This window comes from Coenobita brevimanus, chromosome 8, assembly GCF_032717465.1.
Source record: "Coenobita brevimanus isolate Jiangsu-jjx chromosome 8, ASM3271746v2, whole genome shotgun sequence".
Taxonomy (NCBI): Eukaryota; Metazoa; Arthropoda; class Malacostraca; order Decapoda; family Coenobitidae; genus Coenobita; species Coenobita brevimanus.
The window spans coordinates 6,213,804-6,239,396 of record NC_136961.1 but is presented as its reverse complement, the minus strand read 5'-3'; the positions used below and the strand labels follow the sequence as shown (position 1 = coordinate 6,239,396).

General features: G+C 38.6%; 1 protein-coding gene across 1 annotated transcript in view; it reads right to left on the bottom strand.

The window, feature by feature from the left end:
* Positions 1–25,593, bottom strand: part of LOC145406333 (alpha-(1,3)-fucosyltransferase C-like) — a 250,582-nt gene that overhangs the window by 57,765 nt on the left and 167,224 nt on the right. Inside the window, exons 5-6 of the mRNA XM_080277497.1 lie at positions 17,650–17,778; positions 5,762–5,884 (exon numbers count right to left, since the gene is read on the bottom strand). Of these exons, the coding sequence (XP_080133623.1) occupies positions 5,762–5,884; positions 17,650–17,778 (252 nt within the window). The remainder of the gene's footprint in view (positions 1–5,761; positions 5,885–17,649; positions 17,779–25,593) is intronic.

The window sequence follows — 25,593 nt, the reverse complement described above, 5'->3', positions numbered from 1 at the left end:
CAAATCAATATGTCGATGAAATGTTAAAACTTGGAATTATTGAACCTTCAGTCTCCCCGTGGAATGCCCCATTATTCTTCGTGCCCAAACGAAATGGAGAAATGCGTGCGGTAGTAGATTACCGTAAACTAAACAATCACGCAATCCCAGACCGATTTCCCATGCCATTGCTAAGCGTCGTTCTACAGAATATTGGACCGGAAAATAATGTATTTTCAATAATCGATCTACAAAATGGCTATTACCAAATACCGGTTGAAGAGGAGTCACGTAAATACACTGCCTTTTCCACAAATAGAGGACACTACCAATATACAAGGATGGCGATGGGACTGAGGACAGCCCCAGGCACATTCCAGCGTCATGAATTACGTATTGTCCGAAATTTTAGGACAAGGAATATTTGTTTATCTTGACGATATTACAATGGCAACGAAAAATATTACAGATGATCTCAAGAAATTAGACTTACTCTTACAAAAGCTTAGTGATGCTGGTTTAAAAACTAAGCTTTCTAAATGCAAATTTTGCTTTAAGGAAATTAATTTCTTAGGCCACAAATTAAGTTCTAATGGTATTCAGACCACTGATGACAAAATACAGGCAGTGAGAGATTTTCCTGAACCCACTACGACTGACGAAGTTAGACAATTTTTAGATCTAGCTGGGTACTATAGGTCATTCGTACCACAATTCTCTCATATAGCCTTTCCTCTGTTCCAACTACTCAAAAAAGATGCTATATTCCAATGGGAAGAAGAACAAAAAAAAAGCATTCAACAATCTAAAAATTTAACTAACAAATGCACCTTGTTTGGCATATCCGGATTTCACAAAATAATTTCTTATCTGTACAGACGCATCAGTTAAAGGATTAGGGGCTGTACTGATGCAGGAAGATAAAAGAGGAAAGAATCAACCAATTGCATTTGCCAGCAGACAAACAAAAGGTGTAGAGAAAAAATATTGCACTACAGACTTAGAGGCACTTGCAGTGGTTTTTGCATTACAAAAGTTTCGAGATTTGGTATATGGTTACGAAATCCACTTATTCACAGACCATAAACCACTAGTGGGTATGTTTAAAGAAAAACTCCTCTCTGGGAGGAGAGCAAGACGGAAATGTACAGTTGAAAACTACAATGTACAAATTCATTATATACAAGGTAAAATGAACATAGTAGCTGACGCATTATCTAGGAACCCGAACACAATTCAGGTCGCGACATTAGATCTCAAAGGAAATATCCCAAACCATGATGATATTGCAAAAGCACAAAGACTTGACCCAATATGGTTTAAAGTTATATACAAGTTAGAAAGTGGAGATGACATACAATTACCCAAACTGCATGTACCACTCGAACAATTCACAATGGTCAGTAATACTTTATACAAGATCAACCCAAAACAACCAAAATGCCAAAGAAATACTAACCAGTTGGTAGTATGTAATGACATGATACCTCAAGTATTACAAACGATACACGATAGCCCACATGCAGGACATCCTGGAAAGGATAAGACATTCAAACAAGCCCAGCTGTTATATTACTGGCCTTCATTACGAAAAGATATAAACAATCATATAGAGAGATGCGAGTCATGTGCAAAACACAAAGGATACCCAGTCACACCAGCACCGATGGGTAATTACCCTGTACCACATCAACCATGGGACGTTGTCGTTGTTGATTTACTCAAGATGCCATTATCATACAATAATAACCAATACCTATTCGTAGCAACGGATCATTTTTCCCGTTATGTCATTTTAGCTCCAATTAAAGATAAAACAGCAGAGACAGTAGCAAAGGGAATAACAGATAATGTAATGTGTCGCTTTACTACCCCAAAGGTACTGATAAGTGATAATGGAAGAAATTTAATTCTGATATCTTACAAGAAATATGTAAACAATACAACATCAAAAAGGTTAACGTTTTAGCCTATCACCCAGCATCTAATAGGTTAGTAGAGAGACAAAACAAAAAAGTATTAGATGTGCTACGGCACATTCTCAATGAAAATTATGCAAGCTGGGATGATTGGATTCCTAGAGTAGAAGCCTCAATTAATGGATCTATTAATAAATCCATAGGTGACACACCACATTTCATTATATATGGGACAGATAAAAAACTACCATATGAGCTCCTAGAAGGTGACAGTCTCCCCATATACAATTACGATGATTACTCTAAACCCCGTTTACGTATTCCAGGACATACACAAAAGAGTCAAAAAACAATTGACGATGTCCAAGGAAGAAATGACGGAGGCATTTAGCAAGAAGGCAAGAGATTCACTTATCAACTTAGGAAACATTGTTTATGGTATCATTCATACGAGAGACAATAAATTATCCCCAAAATTTGAGGGCCCATACACAGTACTTAACATAAAAGCAAACAAAGTTTTAATTAAGTCATTGTCTAGTGGCGAAGATAAACAAGTTCATATCGACCCTTTAAAACGAGTTTCAAGGGAACTATCCAATACTTATTCAGCATCGGATACAACCGAACAGGCCAACGTAACTCATGAAACCAAGCAAGAAAATAATAATTACAAAAATAAATTAAGGTCATATACCAAACAATCAAACATAGGTGCAAATGTTCCAATAAAATCTACAGTACATCATTTACGAGAATTAAATATCGATTTAAACTCCTTCTATAAATGAAATAACAATCAACCGTAACGCACATCATCACTATCATCGACCAAAGCATGACCATATTAGGAAATTAATAGATTTTATTTCGGTAGGTAACGATGAAGGGACTTATGCTATGGATTCTCCTCTACATAGCAAGAGGATATGCGCACTTAGACCCCCAATACATATTACGACAAGGATGCCTCATAACTCCAACGGCCACGACTTCAATCGTAAAAGACGTCATGAGTACTGAAATAAGTCTGGATTACTTGTATGAATTACCTTCTTATCTAGAAAATATCGCGAAACCAATGCGAACCCTTGACTTCATGATAGGAGGCTATGTTTCACAAGCCCATAACACAAAGGAAGTGAATGAAATAGTGAAGTTAGCGAAATGGAAAATAGAACAGGCAAAGTCAACTATGTTCATTATGATCCAAGATCTCCCATCTTATGGAACAGAGGTATTGAGCGACAAGAACAACATCACACGTACTCGCCAAAAAGGGCAGTTTGTTCGACCTGGGTGGCGCAGTTCTTGGGAACATCTTTGGATTGGCTACAGAGGATGACCTTAAAGAAATAAACAACAAATTTAATAAAATTCATCACAGGACATAACTCAGCAATGAAGACAATTGTGAAATATCTGAAAAAGGCAGAAAACATAGCTCTCGAAAGTGTAGATAAAATAAATGAAACGGAAGGTAACATAACACTTTTCCAACACTTCTTCATCATCACAGAACATATTGACACGATTCTACTACAATTAGACAACACTAGAGTTCGTTACAGGGCACTTATGCAAGGAATTTCGAATGCAGGTGATGGCAAGATCACAATTGACTTACTCCCAGTTCATGAGCTACGTCAGATAATTAATCAAGGCATACATTAACATAAATTGAAGCCTTTGTTCCGATGTAGGGAATTCATGTAATATTATCCATATTTAGAAGCAACACTAACACCAACATCAGTAGTAGTTCATATACTATTCATAACTGAATACCTGTTCACAGTATACCAAATACACCCCTTCCCCTCTAAAAATAACAACACTTTGGTCATCATCAACATCAACACAGACACCGAACTCATCATGGTCACCAAGAGACGGAACACTGTCACTTTCGCAAGTGAATCAACGATTGAACGAAAGTGCCGCACATCCTTACATGCTGTTCATCTTTGTCATGCGTACATTTTCACGTCTCAGCCTACTGATACTGTCCCTTGTGAAATGGCTATCAACAGAAATAACATTATCCATAATCATTGCAACTTCACTTTTGCTCCAGATAAGCTTGTACACCATTAACGCATCGGACACTCACAGTTTTTTTATTTCACTCATAACAAATCAGTTTACATAGTCTGTCCAGATATACCACCATCTCATACTTCAGCCTCAGGATTATACATAGTACCAGACTACTGTGCGGTATTTACACCATCCATGTCTACTTTATCCACCATCAATCACTACGCCATTCTCAATCATACACACAAACATTTCCACCCACTGCCTGATATAGACTTAAACATGAGCACAAGTATTAAGTTGACTTCACCTAAGTTTAAAACTATGCAACTGATCAATGAAACAATGAAGCCCTGGGAAGATTTGAGTTTGAGTATGTTCAACCCATATTATGTGTATAGCCCAGCACCTACTGTCTTTATAATCTTCAGCATTGTATTTGCAGTAGTGCTGTTCGCAATGCACAGAATGCATGCAAGAATTGCAAATTTGGAGTCAGTATTTAGTGGGGGTAGAGTTAACATCCAAGCTAACCCCCCTGAATGACGTGTACATATTTTGTATATAGTATTAATCATATATATATATATATATATATATATATATATATATATATATATATATATATATATATATATATATAAAATACAAAGAAGAATGACCCATGATATAGAAGTATGGCATACCAGTAGCATTATCTTTAAATGAAATATTAATAACTCTTACCATAATCTTAATTTTCAACAATTTTTTTTCTTGCATGTATGCATTTCACTACAATAACCCATGTACATACTGTATTACAGTTAAATAGTTTACCTTTAGTGCATTTATTCAAATATGTATACAACTTGTTTAAAATGTAATATTACTAGATCATTGCAATTTACTATGAATATTATATGTATACAATATTATAATCAATATTATGTACTAATAGATTAGCATATGTCAATGATAATTACTGTCAGAGGACCTCCAGCGCGTGACCAAGCAATGTTAGGACTCCATATTATAAATACAATTAATTATAGAAAACATGATAGATAGATAGATAGATAGACAGAGCACCAGGCAAGCTTGGGAACGGGAAATGAGCTTGCAAGTGTAACTGAGGAAATGTTGCCAATACACTGGAAGCAGCAAGTCAGGGGATGATATAGGTAGTGTGTCAGCGAGATAGCATACGAACAATGACTAGTGACCATACACACACATACACACATACTCACACATAGGTTTCTAGAACATTCCGACAACAGTGTAACACACGTGACACCACCCCTGCTACACCAGAATTTAGGAAGCAGAGCTCAGAAGGAGGCTAGCTATAGAACCGACAGGTAGTGGAGAGAGTGAATAAGAAAAGGGGTCCAACTAGACTTACTTAGTATATTGAGTTTCTGTAAGACATACCCTATTCAACTTAGATTCTCTCTGAAGATAATAAATTACGATCAACTCCCTGTATTCATCTTTAACTCCTACTACAAGAATCGAGAGTCACACTCTTATCCTCTGCCATTCCTGGCAGTTTGATTTAAAGTGAATGAAAGGTGTTTAGGTTAGTAATGCAAAATTAACATTTTATCTAGTTCTGCTACCTTGAACTTTGACTTCTTTACAAAACAATAAGTTTCCTAAGAGGCTGGTTCTAGGTTCTTCGACCAAAGTTGGATAAAATCAGATAAAAATTGAGGTATACTAAGACATGCACAAGCATGCACATACACATTCACACACTCCCAAGCGCATGCACACAAGGTACCACTGTGAACAGCTAACTCGCTATTGCTCAATGACCGCGATTATAATACACTTACGTCTCTCTGCCACCAACGGTTTTGCAGTTGGTCACGAACCATGCTGCCATCTTTGTCTTATTTTGGGCATAGTTGTGGTTACTGACTGGCAGTGGGTTGTGACGACGGTACACCCGCCCGTACCTGCATGTTGAAAGTACAATACCACAGTCAGAACTTCCATGGCTTGCCTTCACGGCACGATAGTTTATTATATATATATATATATATATATATATATATATATATATATATATATATGTGTGTGTGTGTGTGTGTGTGTGTGTGTGTGTGTGTGTGTGTGTGTGTGTGTGTCTGTCTGTCTGTGTGTTTTGTGTACTGTATATGGATGATGTCAAAAAGAAATTCAAGGTAGGGCACAGGTTGCTGGTGTATCCTTAATGAAACAGGTAAAGATTTGGAAGTTGCCTGGACTGTTTTTTGCCGATATTATTGCATTTGCGAAGTGAAAATGTGTGGGAGTTGCACTGCTTGGTGAATAAGTTTGGATGTGTTATAAAAAATTCAATCGAAAAATGAATTTAGCTAAGACTACAGCCATGTTCTTGGAGTGGGAAAAACGAATGTCTTAATATTATATTTAGTAGTGTGAAGAGTAAGGGCAGAATGTTTTGAAGGAGTGCATGAAAGGATTCAGCACGAAATAGGCAACCTGAACTTAGTTCAATATTCGATATTCATTTATAACTATTAAAATTAATGTATCATAAAAGTAATCAGAAGAGGAATGTTAAGAAGAACAATAAAATAAAAACCAAGTCATACAAAAACAATAAGTGGGTGACTGTTTTAGTGTACACTGATTTTTTAAGAATATCATTTACAAATATAATGCCCACAGCTGTTGGCATTAACATTTCACATTCATACACGTAAGTGTATGAGTAGTAGTATACAACAAAGGAAAACTACTACACAAATGTATATGAAAGTAACACCAAAATAAAATAAAATAAGATCAGGGTAATATTTGTATTTAAAAATACTATTACGGAAATGATGTTTGCAACACTACATTCCATACTCATAGTAGTATGTATAAGAGGAGACAAATATATAAAAATTCGACTGTAACATAAAGGTATATGCAGAAAACGGAGACTTTACAAGAGAATGAATTTGATATGTAAAAATAAAAATATTATTTCCAAAACTCGCTTAACGGCCGCCTTTGGCGGCCTTTGCTCGAGGTGAAGAGCCCAGAATGAGTCATAACTCGGTAACCGGTGGCCTGATAGGACTGAACATTGTTAAATTCTTCAAGTTAGAGCGTTTTAACGGTACCTTCCTCTAATAAAGATTGCGCTACGTTGCGCCATTTTTGCTGCATTACAGTAACAAACAAATCAGCAAACGCACAGAAATAGAATCATTATGTTATAGGTGCTGCTTGCAGCAGTAGATATTAAAATGCCAAAGATGTGCTAGGTTGTACATGCATTGTAATATACAAGAAAAAGAAGCTGTTGCATAAAAGTATAAGCATGTAACACAAGCATAAAAAAAATCAAAGCATTAATTTCACTAAAGCAGTGACTGCACCTCTATGGATCTACAACCCACATATAAAATCTTATGTGCTGTACATATGAAGTCAATTACATCATCCAGACAGTTACATTGCTGTATATGCATGGAACAATATTTTTAATAATCATGTTAATATTAAAAATATTACAGTATTTTGAAAATGATCAATGCACCCTTCGATGTCTCTATCACTCACCGTACTACTAAGTATGGAAAGAGTACAAGATATAAGAAACAAAACTGTTAGACAGAGGTATGTGCAAGGAACACTACCTTTAAAAACCAGCTTGATTTCCAAAATACATTACATAATAAATGATATCTCGGTTGCTGGAAATATTATTCCACACACACACACACACATACTAATATGCACATGAATAGTAATATACAACAAAACTATACTGGTATTAAAAAAAAAAAACGCATGTAGTGCCAGTATAAAAACATTACCAGTGTAATTCACAATAAATGTTACAAAAATGATGTCTGCTGTTGAATACAGTTATATATATATATATATATATATATATATATATAACAATGAATGGAGGGATGAAAAACAGAGAGGAAAAAAAAACGTCCACGGGATTTAAATAAAAGTGGATTAAATGTTTGTGGGAAATAACTCCCAGGAAGTGAATTCCAAACAGTAGTAATTCTGGGGATAAATGAATTTTAATAAGCTGAGGATCTGCATTGCAGGGGAGAGAGTGTGAGTTCATGAGCACTCCGAGCGGCCCAAGTATTTCGGTAGAAAATGTGAAGGGGAGGCACAACTGAAGCAAGGTCGTCAGAGCACTTAGAGTAAAAATATCGGTAAAATAATGCTAAAGATGCAACATCTCTACGTACTGATAACGGAGGAAGATCCTGCGTAATGGCAGGATTATTGATTAATCTAATGGCTTTATTTTGAATTTTGTCCAATTGACTCAAAGCAATCGCTCCACATCCACTCCACAGCGGCGAACAGCATTCGATCTGAGAACGCACATGACTTTTGTATGTTGTGGCCTGCTGCTTGTCAGTGAAGAATTCACAAACTCTGTACAGAAGTCCCAATTTTTAGAAGTATTTTTAGCAGGGGATTTAACATAAGCTGTCCAGCTTAGGTTGGGGTTTAGAGTAACACCTAGGATATCAATTGTAGTGGATATGGGAATAATGACATCATGTAAAATTATGCGGGAGTCTGAGGGATTCTTTCTTTTGGAGAAATTAATGTATTTAGTTTTCTGATCATTAAATGAGACCAGATTTGTTTGTCTCCATTGATTAATTTTAGAAAGGTCCTGGTTCAGAGAAACTGCTTTGTTTCTTTGGGAATTTATAATATCAGATTGTATAAAGGAGGTACTAAATGAGAAAGAACTATCATAAGAGTGTATTGCGTTGTGAGTGACAGACAGGAGGTCATTTATATTAATGAAAAAGAGGGTTGGGGCCAAAACTGATCCCTGAGGTACGCAAGCATTTATGGAATGAAACTGGGAATAAATTCCATCTACCATGACCCATATTTTTCTATCATTAAGGTAAGAAGAAATTAAGAGGAACCAGTGATGCAAGGCCATAGGGTGACATCTCAGACAATATGGTTCGGGGCCATACTCTGTCAAACGCTTTTGAAATATCAAGTGCTATTGTGTGTGTGTTTCACTATGTTGGTATATTGTTTTGTTAATCTGATGGGTAAGAAGGCAAAGAATGTCTACAGTTGAACGTTCTTGTCTAAATCCATACTGCCGGTCATTGATTAATTTATTGATTTCTAGGTGCATGACTATATCTTTGTATATCAGTATCTCAAAAACTTCAGCGAGAATGGATGTTATAGCGATTGGTCTATAGTTTGATGGATCAGAAGTTGCCCCCTTTTTAGGAACAGGATGGACATTTGCTTCTTTCCATGAGACTGAAAAACTTGAAGTACAGATGCATAAGCGGAAAAAATTTGCCAATACAGGAGCCAACACTGGGGAGCAATTTTTAAGTAATACTGAAGGCATTTCATCTAGACTAGTAGCTTTGTCTACTGAGAGATTCTGTAATACAGCCTGTACGTATCTTGTGTGAATCTTGAGAGGGGGTATTTGAGAGGAATCAAAATCAAGTACAGGAATATTGTGATTTTCTGTATTTAGGGTTGAGTTTGTTGAAAAAATATCAACAAGATGGTTGGCTTTTCCACGTGGGTCACTTACTAGATTTCCATTGGGGGACTGTTACAGTGGAATGGAAGAGGTGGTAGTGATGTTAGATTTGAATGAATTAAGGGTAGATCAGAATATTTTGTTACCATTTGGGTTGTTTAGTAGTCTGTTTGCTTGTCTATGAAGAAAGTTTGATTTAGAAAGATTGATAATAGTTTTGGCATGGTTTCTGATATTTCTAAAATAGTTAAAGGCTTCTAAGTTTTAATCCTTGTAAAGGTGTTATAGGCTCATGTTTTATGTTCTGTTACTCTAGCACAATTGAAGTGAAATAATTTAGGTGAATTACATTATTTTTGTAACTGTGAAGGAGAATGAATGTTTCCCTGCCGACTTTAATGAAATCCTGTTTGTGGCCCAATGTGGAGTTTGTATCTGGAGAGAAAAAGGAGGTCCAAGGAACATCCATGAAAATATTTTGGAGACTCTCCCAGTCTGCCCTGTCGTAGTGCCATTTAGTCACCACGGCAGGTTCAGAGCAGAAGGGTGTGGTAGGTGTTGAATTGGTGGCTTGTGCCAGAGAGTGATCAGAGGATCTGAGAGGGGACTTCATTCCGACATTATAATTATCTGAATTGGTTGTTAGAAACAAGTCCAGTAAATGGGGATTTTGATTGGGGATTGTCTGGTACACGGTTAGGTTAATTGACTGAGATTAAATGAGTCTGCAAATAGCTCACATTCAAGACCAGAGTCATAAGATCTGGCTGAATAAGTGTAAAATTCAACATTATGGACATTAATATCACCCAGAATGGTAATTTCTAATACAGTATTAATGTTGAGGACATTTAGTTGTGAAGACAGAGAGTCAAATAAACTCACCTCTGGAGGGACATTGGGGGAACGATAAACACAATAGAAATACTGAATTTTACCAAAAGAATGTAATTTGTAAATGGAATAGTTATATTCCACACACATACTAGAAAGTATTTGATGAGACAAATAAATGAAACCTATAGTGTTACATAGCTCAACATGCAAGAACAGTAACAGTTTAATCAATTACTGTAGTTTGATTTCCAATAAACATTTTGAAAAATCTCTCCACAGTAGTCTGTAACCGGTACAATTTGCCGAACCGATATATTGCCGATAATTGCATTTTTTCTGATACCGAACTGATTCCGATATTTCCTGTTGGTATCAGGACATCAGACATAGAAGTAAGAGGATCTCTTCATTGTTTTGCCTGATTCTGTGTATTACCAAATATAACTATGTAGTTTGTTGCTCCCCCCACTGCTTCTTCAGAACCTAGCATATCTGACTCCATATCCACATAGTTGGCTAACTTTAACCTCACCATTAGCATGAAATTACCTTTTTTGGTGATTTTAACGTCCATAATGTATAACGGTTATTGCATTCTGCTTGGACTGACGATACAGGTCTAGAATGCAAGTTGTTTGCAGAATCGTTTAATCTCATGCAGTTGGCAAAACAATCAACCAGAATATCCGATAATCCTGAAAATAATGCCTATCTCTTGGATCTTTTCCTGACAAATAATCCAGATCGCTACAGGATAAAAGTACATTCACCAATTGGATCTTCCGACCATAATCTCATCAAAGCCTCATTAGTCAGTTCCCCCAAGTCTCCCCATTCTGAACCTATCGGGATGATCAGAAGGCACTTTGATAGGTCAGACTGGGATGGTTTTAGACATCATTTTGCTGATATTCCATGGCAGTCTTTCTTTTCCAGTGGCATCAATTCTACTTAGTCTCACATTAACCCATTTGCACCAATTGTCCCCAATATAGGACGGAGGTGGGCATTTCCAAAATTTAATAAAGAGAGGAACTACGAGGTAGGGACCTAATGAGCTTTGCGAGCATGAGCTGATAGGCGGAGGGAGGTACACTTAGTACCTTTCCAGCAAAACAACTCGCACTGGAACTCTGAGAGCTAATGGGTTAATGACTTAGTACAAGCTGGTATGGAACTGTTCACACCAAGTCAATATTTCAGTAAGAGATTGGACTCCCCAAATTGGCTTGATAGCAGTTGTGCCAGTGTAACAACCCAAAAGTCAATAGCATATAACTATTTCTTAAAATATAAACACCCGAATCACTCAACCAATTTAAAATTGCTAAAAACCACGCAAAACCAATAGTAAATATCGGTAAATCTAACTTTCTTCACAACCAACCATCCAAATTAGCACAGTCCTAATGCCATTAGAATATTCTGGTCAACTCTCAACCCTTTCAGTAATAACATTAAGAAGTCATCATCCATTCCCCCACTAAAATCTTCAGATGATAACATTACAAATGACCCGTGCGGTAAAGTGAACATCCTTGCCAATGCATTTGCCAGTAACTCCACTTTGGAGGAAGTCATCCTGAACGTCTCTGTGTTAGAACTTGACAAACCCAAAATTGCTCCACTTAAGATACAAACTAGATATCTAAAATATATCCTACACAATGTACCAACTAACAAAGCTCCAAGTTCAAGTGGAATTCCATCAATTGTTTCGAAACAGTGTTCTTCTGAACTTGCTCCTGTTATAGCTAAATTATTCAGACAATGCACGCATAATTCTTCATTCCCTAATTCGTGGAAAGAAGCCCATATCCTCCCAAATACTGTGAAAGGAAGTTCCTCTGACCCCTCTGATTACAGGCCAATAGTTATCACTTCTTTTTTTGGTAAAATAATTGAGACTAATTAATAAGCACATAGTTAAACATCTTGAATGTAGCAAATTAGTGATAAACAATATGGTTTTCGCCCAGAAATATCCACTGTTGATATACACAATCTCCTGACTCATACTATTGATCAGCCAATTGACCAACATGGATGAATTCATGCAGTAACCATTGATATTTCTAGAGCTTTTGGCAGAGTGTGGCACCGTTCCCTGCCACCCAAACTCCCTTCCTATGGCCTAACGTCTTTTGTTCCTCTGATTTCCTTACATCTCAGCGACAGATGGATAAAAGTTAAAGTAGATGATGTCTATTCTTATATCCACTCGATTAATGCTGGCATGCCACAAGGATCAGTTCTGGCTTCAACCGTATTCCTAATTCATATTAATGACCTCTTATCTGTCATCCATAATCCCATCCATTCATATGAAGATGATTCAATGCTCCATCGTTCATTCACACTTAAACACCCATTCACAAAGTTCAGTGTTTCTAACTCACAACTTAGTACAGCAATCTCCATAAATCAAGACTTACCTAAGATCAATAAATGGGGACAAAATAACATTGTCTCATTCAGTGCTATTAAAACTAAATATATATACAGCTTACTAATAGGCAGATATTGCGTGATTCCTATGTTACCTTCACTGCTACTAATATTCATATCTCTAAAAGAATTGAAAGTCTTGGTGTTTCACTTAACAAAACCCTCAGCTGGACCTCTCGTGTTAGATCACTTGCTAAAATTGCTTCATAGAAACTTGGATTATTGTACAAAGTCCGTAACTTCTTCACTGACGAGCAGTTACCTATAAGTTACAAGAGTCATGTGCACTCTCAGCCGGAATATTGCTCACCCTTGTGGAATAGATGTGGACAGGTGGCACTAAAAGAACTAGACAAAATTCAGAACAAAGCTGTTAGAATTATTGATAACCCTACTATTACAAATTATTTACCTCCCTTTCAAGTAAGAGGGAATGCAGCTTCCATTGTATTATTTTATAGAAATTTTTATGGCAAATGCTCAGACGAAATTGCAATCATTGAGTCACCTCTCAATGCCTTCCTCCGCGTACATGGGCATCTGGTAGCGCTCATGGCTGAACTGTCACACTGCCATATTGGAGAACATCTGCCTATCAGAATGCTTTTACTCCCCGACCCGCATCACTACGGAACTTGCTTCCCAAGAGTTGTTTCCACTCAAACTTCAACCTATGGCTGTTCAAGTCCAACTGTTACAGATTTTTTTTGAATGGAGAACACCTGTAATCTGGTGTATGATTTTTTTTTTTCATTACTTTTTCCTTCCTCTGTTCTGTAATTAAAAGAAATATATGTGGTGTTACCTTGACACTGTCTTGCGTCCCAATAAAGAAAAGTCTTAATGAAAACAATTGAAGGGTCAGAATAGCTAGTAGAGGAGTGAGAATGGAGAGTGTGGAGAAAAAGAAGGCTGAAAGTAGTGAGTTGAGAGTGAGGTCTACTATAAACTCTCAGTGTGTAAGTGTGGTGACCGTGTGGTTTTATGTACATAAACTGTGTAGCCTACACACGCTGTTGACAAGCGTAAACAATCCACAACCAATAGTTCTTACATTCTTTGATTACCAAAGTCATAATGTTAAGTCACTCTTCTCACTGTTGCCAGAATAAAGAAGTGATTTACTGCATTTAATAAGAGAGAAGGTAGTAGGTGGGGCAACAAGAACACAGTAAGTGTGGGACAAGGAGGTGAACGACATTTCGCAACTTATAAAATTCAGCTTCTCCACCAAACCAATTCCTTTGATCGAACAACGTTACTTATAGATCTTGCCTATGCATCCTCAATACTACATTATACAAGGTTTTCAATCTGGTAGTAAAGGAAGAGGATATACACAGGCTCAAACGTACAGAAATGACAATAAGGTGGATTTGCAGTGCATTCCGGCGTGCAAGGCCTAACGGGGCTGGGTTTACAATGGAAGATTTGAGATGCATGATAGGACTGAAGTGTGTTGTTGTTGTGGTGAGAAGTGGGAGATTGAGATGGTTTGGGCATGTGGAGAGAATAGGGGATGATAATTGGGTGCAGCAGGTGAGAAGCATTAATAATTTTGGGTGGCGTTGCTAGGGGTAGACCGAAAAAGATGAGGGACGAGGTGATTGTGACAGAGTTCAGGGACTGAACAGGAAGGCTGCCATAGATCAAGCAGCATGGAGAGCCGCCGTTAGATGACAAAGGCCGATGCATGCAAGCATGTTGGAGCGTTGAAAAACAAAAAAGAACATATATATATATATATATATATATATATATATATATATATATATATATATATATATATATATATAATATTGTTTTTCTTTTTTCATTAGACTGTAGCACCAGTCGAGCAGGTCAGTTCTCCCAAGGTGGATAGAAAGCTGATGACAGGGAGAGCTGGGGCTCCCGTTTCATCACCCCTCGGGACTAGTTCCTGACCATCCCCCTTTGCTGAACTTTTTCAGTGTTTCATAAACACACAGAGTAGGCCAGCATGCTCTCCAATACAAGTTTCTCTAACTGTCAGCACCAAACTACATGTACAGTACACAATACACTTCCTTTTCAAGTTTGAATAAAGATTAATGGCACAATTAAATCTGACCTCAAAGTCCACGGGGGAGGGGTCATAAATTCCCCCACCATCCGCCGCTTTTCCGGTGACGACTCAGAGAGATGCCTGGAACCCTGTCTGAATAACTTTTTCTTCATTTCTGCAACATTCGCGGCCTTTCCTCTAACTTTCTCTCTCTTGAAGACCACCTCTCCTCCAATAAACCTCACCTTCTCTTCTTGACAGAGACTCAACTGTCTGCGGACACTGACAGCAAACCCTTTTCTGTTTCCTCCTACTTTCTCTATACTCATTTCAAAGCCAAAGGTGGATGTATATATGTACGCAACGATTCATCTTGCTCTCATGTTCCTGAACTTGATTCTTACGAATTCTCTACTCTCTGGCTTCAGCTTTTTTTTCATTCTCTGACTAAATAAAACTGCGCTGTTTACTTATCTCCTAATTCTACTGACTATCAAAAAAGCTTTGACTATCTTACTTCTACGATGGAACACATTCTATCCACTTCTCCTTTCTCTGAAATCTCCATTCTAGGAGGTTTCAATGTTCACCACCACCTTTGGCTCTCCTCTCCTTTCACGGATCCACCTGGTGAACAAGCCTACATGTTTTCTATCCTTAATGACCCAGAGCAGCTTGTACAGCACCCTACCCGTATCCCTGACCGCCTTGGAGAGAGTTCCAACATACCTGACCTCTTCCTTACAACTAATCTTTCTGCTTACACTGTTGATCTTTCCTCTCTGTTGGGCTCCTCAGATCACAACCTTATTACCTTAACCTGTCCTATCGCTCTGGTACGGCCTGTGGACCCTCCAAAGTAACGTCATCAGTGGCATTTGGAGCAACAGATTAGGATGCCCTAAGGCAGTACTTCTTTGATTTTCAATGGAATGGTTGTTGCTTCCATGACCCAAAGCCATCTGTGTGTGCCTTGCGCATTATGGAGGTTATTCACTTGGGCATGGAAGCATACATTCCTTTCTCATATTCTTTGACTAATGCACGAAAGCCTTGGTTTAATCACGCTTGTTCTAATGCAGCATGGCGAGAGCCCATAAAAGCTACCAGAGACAACCCACCCCTGAATCACATCTTGTTTATGTTTCTGCCCGGAATCGTGGTAAAACGCACTGTTAAAAATAATTTCATCCTTACTAAGTGCTCTCAACTCTCCAACTCGAATTCTTCCCGCTCCTTCTGGCATCATGCCAAAAATCTTCCTAACAACTTTACCTCATCATCCTTCTCTCCTCTTTTCTACTCTAATGGTTCTGTGGCTATTTCTTCTACTAATAAAGCAAATCTCTTCACTCAGACTTTCTCCTCCAATTCCACCGTAGACGATTCCGGTGCTGTTCCTCCATCACTTCCCCCCTCAGACTTCCTCTTGTCTGACATTAAAATTTCTTCAGCTGGTGTATTTTCTGCCATCACAGACCTCAATACGAACAATGCATATGGCTCTGATGGAGTCCCTCCTTTTGTCCTCAAGAACTGTGCTTCAGTGCTTACACCCTGCCTAGGTAAACTCTTTCGCCTTTGTCAATTAGTACCTATCTTTCTTGCTGGAAGTTTGTTCTCATTCAGCCAGTCCCAAAGAAGGGTGACCAATTCCAATCCTCTAACTATCATCCAATTGCTTTAACATCCTGTGTTTCAAAAGTTTTCATGTCAATTATTGACAGAAGAATTTTAAAGTATCTTTCCTATCACAATCTTCTTTCTGATCGTCGGTATGGGTTCTGTCAGGGACGCTCCACTGGCGATCATCTCACCTACCTTTCAGACTCTTGGTCATCCTTCTTTTGGGACTTTGGCGAAAGCTTTGCCATCGCACTTGACATCTCAGAGGCTTTCGTTCGAGTCTGGCATAAATCTTTAATTTCCAAACAGCCCTCTTAGGGTTTCTATCCTTCTATGTGTGCCTTCATCAATAGTTTCCTTTCTGGTCGTTCTATAGCTGCTGTTGTAGACTGCCATCGTTTTTCTCCTAAATCTATCAACATTGGTGTTCCTCAAGGCTCTGTCCTATCACCAATTCTCATCCTTTTATTCATCAATGACTCTCTAAGCTGTACAAGTAACCATACCCACTTGTACACTGATGATTCCACCCTTCACCTTTCCATTCGATTCCCGGAACTTCCATCTCAGCAGTTACTTCAAGAAACAAGGGATGAGGCTATGGCACACCTAATGTCTGACTTGGCTTGTATCTCTGACTGGGGTAAATGTAATTTTGTAGTTTTTAATGTATCAAAAACTCAGTTTTTACACCTATCAACCCGAGAGACAGACAGATAATTGAGGAAGTGAAGGAGTGTTGTAGTTTTACTCTAGATATGCTAGAAATCAGTAGAAGGATTATAACGAGATGGATTGGCGACATAAAGAAAATGAAGAAAGACAGCCTGACTAGTAGAGTCCATATGAGTGAGGTGGAGGGAGGGAGGGAGAGTAGGAAACCGAGGATGAAATGGAGGAATAAAGTGGAGAGGTACTGTAGCCTATATGAGAAAGAATGGTGTGAGCTGAAGAAAAGGCAGCCTTATGGCAAAGGTCAAGGTAACATGCAGGCGATTCGTTTCTGGCAACGCCTTCAAGAATTGGGGCGCCTGGCTACTGATAGATAAGATAGATATATAGGTGCTATATATTTCCTTTCAGTAGCGACAGTTATCACAGAAGAAAACCAGAAGGTAGTACTGTATGCTCAAAACATGAAATACGTCGTTGAAGAAGAGAGTCTATGTCAAAGAGCGAGAATCCAATCCACTGCCATAGAAAAATTGTATGTACTTAATTTTCAACACTAAATTTTCATTGATAGTCTGATCATGGTCACTTACGGATAAGGGAAATCAGAGTCGAGCCGGTGGGTGAAGGTCCAGTTGAAGACATCTTTGAATGGGCTTAGGTTGCCAAAGAGATATGAGGCCGACTCCGTCACGACGTAAACATAGCGAGTGTGTGGCGATCTGTTTGGAAAACGAGAAGAGCATTAGCTAAAAGAAAAAAAAAAAATAGTTTCACTTTGCAACCTTTCCAATAAAGAAATCAAGTGTTGGTTACATTGGTGGCGAGCACCCACGATCTGTTTCAGTACCCCCACCTGGTCGGAAGGAAGTCGAAGCCAGGGTTACAGAGCGGCCAGGCAAGCGGACGAGCGTGAGTGGTAGTTTGTTACTGAGGGTCAGGCAGATAGAAGCCACACCCCCAACCACCGCCACGATCACCACCACCTCCACCCTCCCAGACAAAACACATAATACCATATCCATGAAATATGAAACAAAACTGTGCTCTAATAGGCGGCATTGCTAGGCTGATTGTAATAATCTATCAGTTATTGTGTAACTTTTACCCACCAGCATGATATGTAGAGATTGTGTAAAGACAATCATGTTGTTGCAGTATTATTTCTCTCCTTTGTCAAGCCTAAACACATGGAATTATTATCGCCCGCCTTTAGAAGGTGCAGCAGTAATGTTATTACCTGCCTCTATGTGTGTGTGTGTGTGTGTGTGTGTGTGTGTGTGTGTGTGTGTGTTGTGTGTTCCCATTATATCTCATGAACGGCTTGAACTATGAACATGATGCATTCAGGGTATCAAGATATGGCTAAAATCTTGGACGAGTTCGAAAATGGGCACTCGGGGTCAAGGTCATGGTAGACTGTAGCACCAGTCGAGCAGGGCATTACTCCCGAGGTGCATGGAAAGCTGATGACAGGGAGTGCTGGAGCTCCCATTTCATCAGCCCTCAGGACTAGTTCCTGACCATCCCCCTTTGCTGAACTTTTTCGGAGTCTCAGTTACACAGAGAGTAGGCCAACATGCTCTCCAACAAAAATTGCTCTAACTATCTACACTAAACTACATGCACAGTACACACTACACTTCCATTACCAAAATTCAAAAAAATCATGGCGACTTATCACCCAGCCTCGGAGTCCCAAGGGGGGTGGACCATAAATGCCCCCACCTTCCGCCCCTCTCCCGGTGACGACTTGAGCTGCCTGGAACCACTGTCTCACTCTCTTCTTCATTTCTGCAACATTCGCGGTCTTTCCTCAAACTTTCGCCCTGTTGAGCACCACCTCTCCTCCTCTAAACCTCACCTTTTTCTTACTGAGACTCAGCTGTCTGAGGCAACTGACAGCAAAACCCTTTTCTGTATCCTCCTACTTTCTCTATACTTATTTCAAAGCCAAAGGTGGCTGTTGTGTATATATGCGCAACGACTTATCTTGCTCTCGTGTTCCTGAACTCGATTCTTCTGAATTCTCTACACTCTGGCTTCGGCTTTTCTGTCATTCTCTGAATAAATATATCTGTGCTGTTTACTTATCCCCTAATTCTACTGAGTATCAAAAATTCTTCGACTATCTTACTTCAACGATGGAACACATTCTATCCATTTCTCCTTTCTCAGAAATCTCCATTCTAGGAGATTTCAATGTTCACCACCACCTTTGGCTCTCCTCTCCTTTCACTTATCCACCTGGTGAAGAAGCCTACATCTTTTCTCTCCTTAATGACCTAGAGCAGCTTGTACAGCACCCTACCCGTATCCCTGACCGCCTTGGAGAGAGCTCCAACATACTAAATCTCTTCCTTACAACTAATCCTTCTGCTTACACTGTTAATCTTTTCTCTCCGTTGGGCTCCTCCGATCACAGCCTTATCACCTTAATGTGTCCTATCACGCTGGTACAGCCTGCGAACCCTTCAGGGAAACGTAGCCGCGGATTGGGAGGCCCTCGGGCAGTACTTCTTTGATTATCCCTGGAATGATTATTGCTGCCATGCCAGGAGCCATTTGAGTGTGCCTTGAGCATTATGGAGGATTCTCTCTGGCATGGAAGCATACATTCCTTTCTCATATCCTTTGACTAAAGCAAGAAAGCCTTGGTTTAATCACGCTTGTTCTAATGCTGTCCGCAACAAGGAGAGGGTCTACAAAAGGTACCAGAGCCAACCCACCCCTGAATCACATCATCTTTACGTTTCTGCCCGGAATCGTGCTAAGTCTGTTCTTCGCTCTGCTAAAAATAATTTCATCCGTACTAAATGCTCTCGACTCTCCAACTCGAATTCTTCCCGCTCCTTCTGGCACCTTGCCAAAAATCTTTCTAACAACTTTACCTCATCATCCTTCCCTCCTCTTTTCTACTCTGATGGTTTTGTAGCTATATTTTCTACTGATAAAGCAGATCTCTTCACACAGACTTTCTCCTCCAATTCTATCGTAGACGATTCCGTTGCTGTTCCTCTATCACTTCCCGCCTCTGACTTCCTCATGGCTGACATTAAAATTTCTTCAGTTGATGTATTTTCTGCCATCACTGGCCTCAATACTACCAAGGCATATGGGCCTATCTATCTATCTACCTATATATATATATATATATATATATATATATATATATATATATATATATATATATAGATAGATAGATAGATCATATATATATATATATATATATATATATATATATATATATATATATATATAGATAGATAGATAGATAGATCATATCCCTGGAATGATTATTGCTGCCATGCCAGGAGCCATTTGAGTGTGCCTTGAGCATTATGGAGGATTCTCTCTGGCATGGAAGCATACATTCCTTTCTCATATCCTTTGACTAAAGCAAGAAAGCCTCTCATATATATATATAGATAGATAGATCATATATATATATATATATATATATATATATATATATATATATATGATCTATCTATCTATATATATATATATATATATATATATATATATATATATATATATATATATATATATATATATATATATATATGTATGTATCATCTCATCAGCCGTTTGAGTGTCCACTGCAGGACTGGCCTATCCCAACCGAAGTGGGGACGATACAGCCAATGTATCTCTACCAAGTGGCTTAGGCTGTCTCGTAGAGGTTTGTGTGTGTGTGTGTGTGTGTGTGTGTGTGTGTGTCTGTGTGTGTGTGTCCAAATCTGGGCATAGGCTTCACAGCCTGCTCCCAAGGCCCAGTTGTCCTCCTACATACCATACACTTCTACATGTCACCACTTCAGCCCTAACATCCACCGTCCATATTGAATACATGTTAGAGCTGTCTCATACAGGACTGGTGTATTAGTATTAGCGGGGGTATTTTTACATGTCGGCAGGACTTCTGGGAGATCAGTTAAGTCTGTTTTATTACATTCAAATCCTTAAACTGTTCCCTGCCCCAGCGGGGATCTGAACCTGGGTCCAGTAGGATTGCAGACCACCTCTCTACCGACTGAGTGTAGGGTTAGAAGTGCTAGTAAGTGTAATTGTACTGCTGGAGTGGCTTTGGATGTGTGTGTAGTCTGTGAACCAAGTGTAATCGGCCCGTGCAAGCCGATTGGGTGCAAGCATACTTTACAGTATGCGACGCTGGTTCAACCACAGCACCCCTTATGTCCGCCAATGCAGTACGTGGCCAGAAGAACGCTCTCAAAGTTTATTACCCTGGCAGGACACGAACCCTCGTTCTTCAGTGTACGAAACCGCACAGTTTACCACTGTAGCACAAAGGCTCCATATAATATATATATATATATATATATATATATATATATATATATATATATATATATATATATATATATATATATATATATATATATATATATATGACAGTATTGTGATGGCAACTCTAACGTATGGAACTGAGGCTTGGGCCTTGTTGGAGGGACAGAAGTCCAGAATGAGAGCAGTGGAAATAAGCTATCGAGAGAAGCATTTAGGGTCTCATGGAGAGACAGACTGACAAATGAGGAAGTGAAGGAACGTTCTGGTGTGGATGTGGATGTTATAGGAAGCGTTAGGAGAAACACTTTGAGGTGGTTTGGCCATGTCAGGAGGTGGGAGAGTGAGAGACTGACGAAGAGAGTGTATGTGAGTGAGGTGGAGGTTGGGAGGGGGAAGGGAAGGTCGAAGTTGAGATGGAGGGATAGAATGGAGAGATATATGAGTGATGGTCGTCTTAGCTGGGAGCAGGGCAATGAAATGGTGGTGGGCATGGCGACATGTAGGCGATTTGTTTGTAGCCATCCCTTATGGGTTTAAAGTGTCTGGCAATAGATAGATAGATACACAGATATACCAGTACTGCTGTACTGTACCACAGTCTTTAATCTCTTTACATTATACTGGGAGACAGGCAGCGTATAGAATTGGCTTGATTATGAATGAAAAATGCTAAAACTAGATGTAGGACTAGATCATAAGAATAACACATGCTGCAGTATAACCATGAAAACTAAGCCAATAATTGTGTACATTTACCATTTATTTTATGGCTATAACAGCTCCATGGAAGAAGAATAAATATGAGCTCATGGCTGAACAACAGGTAAATGCAAGACAGTTTAGCTACTTGATAGCACTAAACCATTCAAGTTGGCAACACTTAACAGCTGACGAAAAAAGTGAAGGTCTCTCTCTCTCTCTCTCTCTCTCTCTCTCTCTCTCTCTCTCTCTCTCGTCATTCGAGTTTAAAGGTATATAATTTTTTTTTTTCGAGAAAAAGTGATGGAAGCTGAAATTCCGGACTTTTGCAGAATTTTTAAAATTCCTCCCGGGCGAAGATTTGGACACTTAAATGCAGGACATGTCCGTGAAAATTCGGATTTATGGCAACCCTAAAGTCATATGGTCGTCGTTCATACCTCCTACATATAACGCAACTCTTGAGATATTTCTTTACAACCTGTCTACCCTTAGCGATCCAATACCTTTCTCGGATTCGGGCCAAAGTCTGCGGCACACCTCCATGAAGAGTTAACTCATGGGCTTCCTTAACAATTAACCGTACAAAATAGTCAATCTTGGGTAGCAATATAGGATGTTTAGTCTGGAGTGTCAGATCAGCCTTTACTATTCTACCGCGGCATCTAATAAGACCCTTTCTGTCTAAGAACAGTCCTAAATCTCTTAACAGCATTTTGTTGCTGCTAATGCTTTGGCATAAAAGGTCAAAAATCTTTCCGTAATATTTCCTTTGAAGCTTTCTCAGCCAGTACTCCATGGGGTCAAACTCCTTAAACCCCACTTTCTTATTCAAAAATTTTACAGTTAATTTAGTAGTGTTAAGGAGTTTTCTGACTGATGATAATATGAATGTCTATTATATCTGGCTCAGGTACTACAGGATCCAAGTTTACAGTACAACACTAACCTCAGCTATACAATACTGTTCTTCTCAGGCCAGTCTTTAGTGAGTAACCATTAAGGACCTTTAAACCACAAGTCATCTTTGATCAGTCTCTTTGCTGTCGAACCTCTCGGGAGCAGATCAGCTGGGTTTTGTTTGGAGGATACATGCATAAATTTAAATTTGGAAGACAGTTCTTTTATAGTTTTCACTCTACTGCGGACGAAAGGAATTTTACTGTCTTCCTTTCCTAACCAGCAAAGAAAAATCTCATTATCAGTCCAAACATAAATATCCTCAAACTGAGTGTCAAGAGTAGTGGTTAAATACCTGGCCAATTTAGTTCCTACTTCTATGGAAGCCAACTCCATTTGAGGTAGGGTTCTTCCTTTAATTGGTGCAACTCTGGCTTTGGACATAATAATCTTACTATCATCTGTTGCACAGTATGCTACTACCTCATATGCCTTTTGAGAAGCATCACAGAATATATGCAAATGTGACTTTTCATTACTGTTTATTTTCCTGGAAATACATATGCTTGATGTTCTTTCAAATACCTTTCTGAACTGTTCCTATTGTTCAACATACGTCTCACCTAATTCAGTGTCCTAGTCTAACTTTTCTCGCCAAGCCTCTCTCACTAAACATTTGCCCCTAAAAACTATAGGACTGAGCAATGCTAATGGGTCAAATAACATGAGGACCTGACTTTAGAAGGACCTCTTGGTGAGAGTGACGTCAGAGAACTTAATTGGTTTTAATCTTAATTCATTGGCTCTTGTATCCCAATTAAGACCCAACACACTTTGGGTTTGGGGAATGTCATTATTTGGATAGTCCTCTTGTATTTTATTCCTCAAAAGCGATGAATTTGTATTCTAGCTCTGTAACGGCAAATTTGTTTTCCCACATTCGGAATTGGCTACTTCATAAGCCTTCAATGCTTCCGTCTTTGTATCAGCAACACCTCGCAAATTATCCATATAGAAAGCCTGCCCTATTTTTGGGTCTTTGGCCTTTTCAAAAGTGATGCTTCAAAGTGCTACAATGTAGGAAATTACTAGCACAAGAGCCAAAGAGCACCGATGGAGACAGTAAGTTTTCAAATGACTATCCTCATTTAGAAGGCCTTGAGGCCATAGAAACTTTGTAAATTTCCTATCCTCCTCTCTCAATCCAATTCTGAGAAAAGCCTTACTAATGTTTGCTGTATAAGCATAAAGTTTCTCTAAATATTAGTAATACATTCCCCAACTTCTCTGTTAGTGTAGGTCCACAGTATAGGCAGTCGTACAAACTAGCTGATTCTTTGGACGCTTTTCTATTACAATTGAAAACTATCCTTATGGTAGTTGTTACTGAATCCTTGCTTATAGGATGATGTGGTAAATAATGTCCTTCTTTATGGTTAATAAGGAATTCTACCTCTTCTATAAATTTATTCTTCAATTGATCTTTTATTATATTATATGGTTAGATGATCTAGTTTGTCTCTCAATTTTCTTAGAAGAGAATTTAACTGAGCCTTAGCTGCCTGGCAATTTGCTGGTAACCCCGAATGGTTTAGAGTCCATGGTAATATTACCCAATACTGTCGAACTTTAAATTCCACAGACTGGTTATTACAAATCCAAAGTTATTTGAACTTCAGGGGTTGGTTCTTCAGAGTGTATTCCTACAGTATCTAGGTCCCACAATTTGTGTACAAGTTCAAATTTTTAATCCAGCAAGTAATTTATCTGAGTAGGTTCTAATTCTGCACTTATTCTAACTACCATCAATGACTGTGTGATGGTAAGAAAGACTGAGTCTACCACCTTGGCCTCTCCTCTGGCTTGTTTTGGGAAATGAAACTGACCCATAATAAGGTTACCCTCTGACTCTTGAAAAACTGTACTCTATTCTTCTCGAAAGTCCTATATAGAAATCTTCCACAATAATCTGAACCAATTATTATTTCAATGGGACCCACAGTATCTTATTTCACATTCTGTTTAGCCAACCTAATCCCTGAACTCTGTCGATGATTAGAGGTATCCTTCAGTCCATATATATATATATATATATATATATATATATATATATATATATATATATATATATATATATATATATACTTGTTTCCATTTTATTCAGTACAGTTGCTGTTATACAGCATTTATATCTGCCAAGTTGTATTAAAGGTCTAACTAAATCAAAGAACTGTGCTTCCTTAGTAGTTAAGAACCCTGTAATGGCTAGATTTACTTTGCCGATAATAGATAACTTTACTTTCTGCACAGTGCCTGCAGAAATGAAGGTTTTTTGTGCACGTGTATCAAAAAGAGTATATGCTAATATGTTCCTATTTTCTCTCATTACCTTCACGTCTGCAGTTGAAACTGCAGCTGGCATTGCTACTGGAGTATTCGTTTTAGCAACTGCCATATTGACACTTGCAGTTGTAGGAACCTCATACTTCATCATCCTCGGTCACAAAGCACTGTGATGATTGTCTTTTTTTGCACATGAAGCAAAGATTTAATTTGATTTGACAGTCCGCAGAAGTATGTCCGGAATTCATGCAAATTATACAACACCCCAATTCCTGCAACCTCAC